At 46.9% G+C, this 7,456-nt stretch overlaps 1 protein-coding gene across 1 annotated transcript in view; it reads right to left on the reverse strand.

The window, feature by feature from the left end:
• Nucleotides 1-7,456, reverse strand: part of LOC119427167 (EMILIN-1) — a 72,851-nt gene that overhangs the window by 13,461 nt on the left and 51,934 nt on the right. Inside the window, exons 3-4 of the mRNA XM_037694751.1 lie at nucleotides 5,425-6,285; nucleotides 3,856-3,931 (exon numbers count right to left, since the gene is read on the reverse strand). Of these exons, the coding sequence (XP_037550679.1) occupies nucleotides 3,856-3,931; nucleotides 5,425-6,285 (937 nt within the window). The remainder of the gene's footprint in view (nucleotides 1-3,855; nucleotides 3,932-5,424; nucleotides 6,286-7,456) is intronic.

Consider the following 7,456-nt stretch of genomic DNA (forward strand, 5'->3'; position numbering starts at 1 on the left):
TACAAACAGGAACATGTCTGCACTGGTTTTTGCCATGAACTTAGCAGGAGCGGAGTAAGAGAAGGCCATTTTGCCTAAAATTAATAAACTTAATTTATATAGCGCCTAAGGCAGCACGGTGGCGCAACTGGTAGAGCTGCTGCCTCTCAGCGAGCAGGTCCCTGGTTCAAACCCCGGTCCAGGGGCCTTTCTGGGTGGAGTTTGCATGTTCTCTCCGTGCATGCGTGGGTTTTCTCCGGGTACTCCGGTTTCCTCCCACAGTCCAAAAACATGCATGTTAGGCTGATTGGTAACTCTAAATTGTCCCTAGGTGTGAGTGAGAGAGTGAATGGTTGTTTGTCTCGTTTGTCTCTATGTGGCCCTGTGATGGACTTGCGACCCGTCCAGGGTGTACCCCGCCCCTCGCACAGTGATTGCTGGACATGGGCACCAGCGACCCCCGTGACCCAAAATGGAATAAACGGGTAAAGATAATGGATGGATGGATCTTCATCCCGGCTGCGTCGCATTCGGCTGCGAACCGCTCCAGCGAAAGCTGTAGATCACGATCTGATGAAGCCAATAAGACCACATCATCTGCAAAAAGCAGAGACACAATCCTAAGGCCACCAAAACGGATCCCCTCAACACCTTGGCTGCGCCTAGAAATTCTGTCCATAAAAGTTATGAACAGAATCGGTGACAAAGGGCAACCTTGGCGGAGTCCAACTCTCACTGGAAACAAGCCCGACTTAATGCCAGCGATGCGGACCAGGCTCTGACACCGGTCATACAGGGACCTAACAGCCCGTATCAAAGGGCCCGGTACCCCATACTCCCAGAGTACCCCCCACAGGGTCCCCAGAGGGACGCGATCGAACGCCTTCTCCAAGTCCACAAAGCACATGTAGACTGGTTGGGCAAACTCCCTCGCACCCTCCAGAACTCTGCTGAGAGTGTAGAGCTGGTCCAGTGTTCCACGGCCAGGACGAAAACCGCACTGCTCCTCCTGAATCCGAGGTTCGACATTCGGACAGACCCTCCTCTCCAGAACCCCTGAATAGACCTTACCAGGGAGGCTTAAGAGCGTGATTCCCCTGTGGTTGGAACACAATCTACGGTCCCCCTTTTTGAATAGGGGGACCACCACCCCGGTCTGCCAATCCAGGGGAACTTCCCCCGATGTCCACGCAATATTGCAGAGTCGCGTAAGCCAACACAACCCTACAACATTCAGAGCCTTAAGGAACTCTGGGCGAATCTCATCCACCCCTGGGGCCCTGCCACCGAGGAGCTTTTTAACCACCTCGGTGACCTCAGCACCAGAGATTGGAGGGCCCGACCCAGAGTCCCCAGGCTCCGCTTCCTCAGTGGAAGACGTGCCGGTGGGATTGAGGAGGTCTTCAAAGTATTCTGTCCACCGACCCACAACATTCCGAGTTGAGGTCAGCAGCACACCACTCCCACTATAAACAGTGTTGGTGGTGTACCGTTTTTCCCCCTTGAGACGCCGGATGGTGGACCAGAATCGCCTTGAAGCCGTGCGTAAGTCATTCTCCATGGCTTCTCCGAACTCCTCCCATGCCCGAGTTTTTGCCTCAGCAACTACCCGAGCCACAAGTTGCTTGGACTGCCGGTACCCATCAGCTGCTTCCGGGGTCCCACAGGCCAAAAAGGCCCAATAGGACTCCTTCTTCAGCCTGACAGCATCCCTCACCGATGGTGTCCACCATGGGGTTCGAGGGTTGCCGCCGCGACAGGCACCGACAACTTTGCGGCCGCAGCTCTGGTAAGCCGCCTCGACAATAGAGGCAGAAACATGGTCCACTCAGACTCAATGTCCCCCACCTCCCTCGGAACATGTTCAAAGTTCTCCCGGAGGTGGGAGTTGAAACTCCGTCTCACAGGAGACTCTCCCAGACGTTCCCAGCAAACCCTCACAATACATTTGGGTCTGCCAGGTCTGACAAGCATCCTCCCCCACCATCGGAGCCAACTCACCACCAGGTAGTGATCAGTTGACAGCTCCGCCCCTCTCTTCACACGAGTGTCCAAGACATGTGGCCGCAGATCGGATGAGACGATGACAAAGTCGATCATCGAACTGCGGCCTAGGGTGTCCTAGTGCCAAGAGCACATATGGACACCCTTATGCTTGAACAAGGTGTTCGTTATTGACAATCCATGACGAGCACAGAAGTCCAACAACAGAACACCACTCTGGTTCAGATCAGGGGGGCCATTCCTCCCAACCACACCCCTCCAGGTCTCACTGTCATTGCCCACATGAGCATTGAAGTCCCCCAGCAGAACAAGGGAGTCCCCAGGAGGTGCACTTTCCAGTACCCCCTCCAAGGACTCCAGAAAGGGTGGATAATCTGAACTGCCGTTTGGTGCATAAGCACAAACGACAGTCAGAACCCGTCCCCCCACACGTAGGCGGAGGGAGGCCACCCTCTCATTCACTGGGGTGAACCCCAACACACAGGCACCAAGTTGGGGGGCAATAAGTACGCCCACGCCTGCTCGGCGCCTCTCACCAGGGGCAACTCCAGAGTGGAAGAGTGTCCAGCCCCTCTCAAGGAAACTGGTTTCAGAGCCCGAGCCATGCGTAGAGGTGAGTCCGACTATTTCTAGCCGGAACCTCTTATAGCCTCACACACCAGCTCAGGCTCCTTCCCCACCAGTGAGGTGACATTCCACGTCCCAATAGCCAGCTTCTGTAGCCGAGGATCAGACCGCCAGGGTCCCTGCCCACCACCCATCCCACATTGCACCCAACCGATTATATATATATATATATATATATATATATATATATATATATATATATATGGACCTGGGGTCTTTCTGTGTGAAGTTTGCATGTTCTTGTCGTGTTTGCTTGGATTTTCTCTGGGCACAGTAGTCCCTCGCTACTTTGCGGTTTTTTTTATCGTGGATTCGCTCTATCGCGTTTTTTCAAAGTAAGATTGGACATGACACAATTGGCTGATTGATTGATGAGCCATGGATTGTTTATTTAAAATAAATTATTTTTAAATGATTTTGCACCATGTGTGCAGCCCACAAGTGCAGGGGAAAGCTCCCTCCTGCAGCCTGTCATGATCTCTGCTCTCTGCCACACAAACATTTCTCCTGCTGCAGCAGTTTTGCTGTCCAGATGTACCGATTGACTTTTGTCTTCCAACTTAAAATTTAAGGTATGTCACATTGTAAAATTGTCATAATCACAAAATATAAAAGTGTTAAAAGTTATTTTTAATTATTTTAGAACTTCTATGTTCAGTTGTTGAAGTGTAATTGATCAAGAAGAACATTTCTGCTCCGTGCTGCAGAGCTGCACGAAGGGTTAACCCTTTGACGTTCTGCTGCACTTCACTACTCTACAATTTAAATTTAAATTGTTTATTTAAGGAGGGAGATTGGGAACAACAGGTGATGAGTGAGTGATTACAGCCTGAACTTGAACTTGGACTACGGTATCCCTACATTGCGGTTTTTCACTTATCGAGCGCGCGGGAGGTGGGGGGGGGTACGGAACGCCCCCGTGATAAACGAGGGACTGCTGTACTTTGGTTTTCTCCCACAGTCCCAAAATATCCATGTTAGGCTGCATTCAGGTCTTCCTTGCAAAAAGGATCTGTGATCTCAGAGATTTGCCTGGTTCAGTAAAGGTTAAAAAATAAATGTTGGCAGTCATCTTGGATTTTGACATGACAACCCAATATTTGAAAATGACTTTCTCCCCACTTTCTTACACCTACATAGAGCCACACACCAAAACGAAAGTCTGTACCTCTTTGTGTTTCAAATTGTCGTGCTCACAACCTGCATGGACGAACAGATTGACAGACGGAGGATATTTTAACTGACCTGTGAACGTGTCTGAGCTGATTCGACACTGGTCTGTGCAGCTCCGGACTTCTTCCAGCAGCAAACGGACTTCATCCTGCAGAAGAAAGCAGCAGTCTGAGTCTAGCCTGATCTGGATTGTGTAGATCTACTTCTGCACTTTCTTCAGTGCATCTTGATATTCTTCAGCCTCATTCCAGCAGTTTCATATTTGTGACAATCCAGACAAAACTGATGGACAGACATCTGCCTCATGATTATCATGGCTATGGTTCTAAACCGGTGCAATCATCTACCTGTCCATTACATCATCTCACTTGCTTTTCTTTATTCATTATTCTTGAAATTTCAAGAATGTGTTTTACTCATCTTTTGATTATTGCTCAGATGTGAATTTACTAAAAAATAGTTCTTTGAACATTTTCTAACATAAGCCACTGAATCAAAGTCTTTAAAACTTCTTCAGTTGATCGAAAATGTTGCTGCCAGAGTCTGAACTGGAGTTAGTAGGAGAGATCATATTTCTCCAGTTTTAGTTTCTCTCCATTGGCTCCCTGTCAAATCCAGAATAGAATTCAAAATCTTACTTCTAACCTACAAAGCTCTCAACAACATGGCTCCATCTTATATTACAGATCTTATTATTCCACATTTTCCTAACAGAGAACTTCGCTTTCAGACTGCAGGTTTACTTGTGGTTCCTAGAATTTACAAAAACAGAATGGGAGGCAGAGCTTTCAGTTATCAGGCTCCTCTCTTGTGGAACCAACTTCCAGTTTCTGTCTGTGAGGCTGACACTTTGTCCAGTTTTAAGACTGGGCTTAAGACTTTCCTTTTTAATAAATCCTATAGTTAGGGTTGGCTTGAGTTTCCTGAGCTATCCCTTAGTTATGCTGCTATAGGCTTAGACTGCTGGAGGACAAACTGACCACATTTCTTCACTCTGCTGCTGTCTTTCCTTGCTCTACCTGTTTGTATTTGTAATTATTTCTATCCTTGACGTGTTTTTGTCTTTCAGGTACACCTGCACCAACATCTGGACCTGACATTCTGTGTTCATTTGTTTCTCCTTCCTGTCCTCTCAAACCCAGCTGGTCGAAGCAGATGGCCACTTGTCCTGAGCCTGGTTCTGCTGGAGGTTTCTTCCTGTTAAAGGATTTTTTCCTTTCCACTGTCTCCTTTGTGCTTGCTCAGGATTGGAGACTGTGACGAAGTGAAGATTCAACGAGTCTGTTGGTTTCCTTCCTTAGATAGAAAACTTTTACTAACTGTATTTTATAATGTATGAGAATGTTTCTGTACAGTGCCCTGAGACAACTTCTGTTGTGATTTGGCGCTATATACATTAACTGAATAGAAAAACCGAATTGAACCAGGAGATTTACAAGCCCATTAAAAAAACAGCAAATCACTTTTTTATCTTTAAGTAAACTTAACAGACCAACATTTAAACACTGTGACTGAATTCATCCAACTGTCTTCTCGCATAGTCTGAGTCCAATTGCTGGTCCTGTTTTTGAATAATTAACTGTAATAAATTGACCATTAATGTCAGACCATAATTTTTAATGTCAAAGATGTGCATCTCACCTTTGAGTACAGAGAGTCTCCTGACACCGACAGATCTTTGAGTCGAGTGTTGAAATACTGAATCTGATCCTCGTTGGCGATTACTCTCCATTCCAGAGATTTCTCTGTCGTATTTTCTCTTTCTCCGCCCATTCCAGAGACATGTTTCCCTGAACTTACTCCTCCACCCCCTCCTCCTGCTTCTCCCCCTCTACCCCCAGTACCCCCTCCTGTTTTAGACCCTGCACAGACACACTGCTCCAACCTCTGGTCCATGGTGGAGGTAATATTCTCCAGTTCAGAAAGTCTCTTGTCCTGGTTGCCTAGATTGCTCTTTACTTGCTCTACATCCAACTCTACGTCTGAGATTCTGAATGTCTGGTCATCAAACTGGTCCAACAGCACTGTTCTCACGTTGCCTAGTTCTCTGTGGAAGTAGTTCTTCAGGTCATTTTCAAAGTGTAAGCAGCTCTGCTCAGTTTGCTTCAGACTGCTGTTGATTCTAAACTCCATGTCCTTCAGCAGATCCTTCAGGGTACCGTCTGTCTTCACATCACCCCCTCCCTGTCTGATGATTTCATCTCCATCAGTCAGTCTCCCCCCTCCTCTGGATTCACCATCTGGTTTACTGAGATCCTCATCCAGGCGGTTCAGCAGAAGGTCAAAGTTCTCTGAGGCTGAGCTGATCTTGCGTTCAACATCACTGATGCGATTTTGAAGGTCAGTGATGGAGTCGCAGCATCCTTGGGAACGCACCACATCCTGTCGCAGCTGGTCCAGATCCTGCTTGTATTGAACATCCATGGCATTCAGCTGCTTCTCCAGAGTTCGAATCCTGTCCCGGTCCTCCTGCTGCCTTTGCTGCAGATCCTCCACACCAGCCTGACAAAAAGAGAAAACTGAAGTTAATCTTTCTTCATGGACATGAACTGCTAGTTTCTTTTCAATGTCAAAGAGAAGAATTGTACAATAACTATTAGAGCCCTGTTTGTGTCAGTACACAAACTGACCGAACAGATGTGGTTGAGGAGGATAGAAGGGTGATACTTATTCCTCACTTTATTATGTTACATTTTTATTACATTTTCCTTAAAACGAGGCATCAGGTCAGTTTATTGGAGAGTAAGAATTGAGCGAATCTTATAAAGTTTAATCTATAAATTACTCTTTCCTGCTTACTCTCGATGAAAGCGGGTGCTTTTCCCTCCAGCTTCTGACCTCCCTCCTGCTTTGCTCTTTGTCCTGTGAACCCTATCAGAGCCTCTCTTTACATATCTTTCGAATGATAAATTATGGATCTGGTCAGCTGGTCTCTCAATGCAATTGACAAAATTTTATTGACGAGAAGACAGGGTGAAGATGAGCCCTCTTGAGTTGGATACACAATGGATTCCTGGGGGCAGAGTGAGATTATGTGCCTGTCTGTATTGTCCGTTGAGTATTTAAAAGACGCGTACATAACTGGATTTATGATAACAGGATTTCTGCTTTTTGGCATTGGCGGTTACCTGGCATAACGACAAATATGGAAAACGTTGGCAACTGTTCTGGTCTTTGTGAGACTGCCCAGCTTGTGTGAAGGAATGTGCCATGCGGTGAGCACTCAGACGCTGTGTGAGCTGAGCTGCAAGCTGGACGCGATTTCCGAGAATTGCAGGTCACTTGTGCCTCCTGAAACTCGCTGATGGGAAGGAATCGACCTTGGAGAAGCTACAAACTTGGCCCGGCGGTGCTGATCACAAAAATTTTGCTGTTTGGAGTTGCCATCGAGACATACCAGTAGAACTATAAGGCAGACAGAAATCAAGCAGAGTCAGCCTGACTCAAAATAACTGTTGTTATCTGAATCTGGCTCCCCTGTGTCAGCCTTGAATAGGCCAACTATCTCAAACTCTCCTGGATGTTATGTGAACAAGAAGCTCTGCTCTAGGGGTTGAACGAGTATATAATTTTGAAACTCGACATTAACATAATAAAACCCAAGTAGAACTCGAGTTCTTGATGACGTCATGGATCTCAAGATACAAAAATAAATAAATAAAACCGCAAAAAA

Source organism: Nematolebias whitei, chromosome 2, assembly GCF_014905685.2.
Source record: "Nematolebias whitei isolate Nwh7 chromosome 2, NemWhi1, whole genome shotgun sequence".
NCBI classification, from domain to species: domain Eukaryota; kingdom Metazoa; phylum Chordata; class Actinopteri; order Cyprinodontiformes; family Rivulidae; genus Nematolebias; species Nematolebias whitei.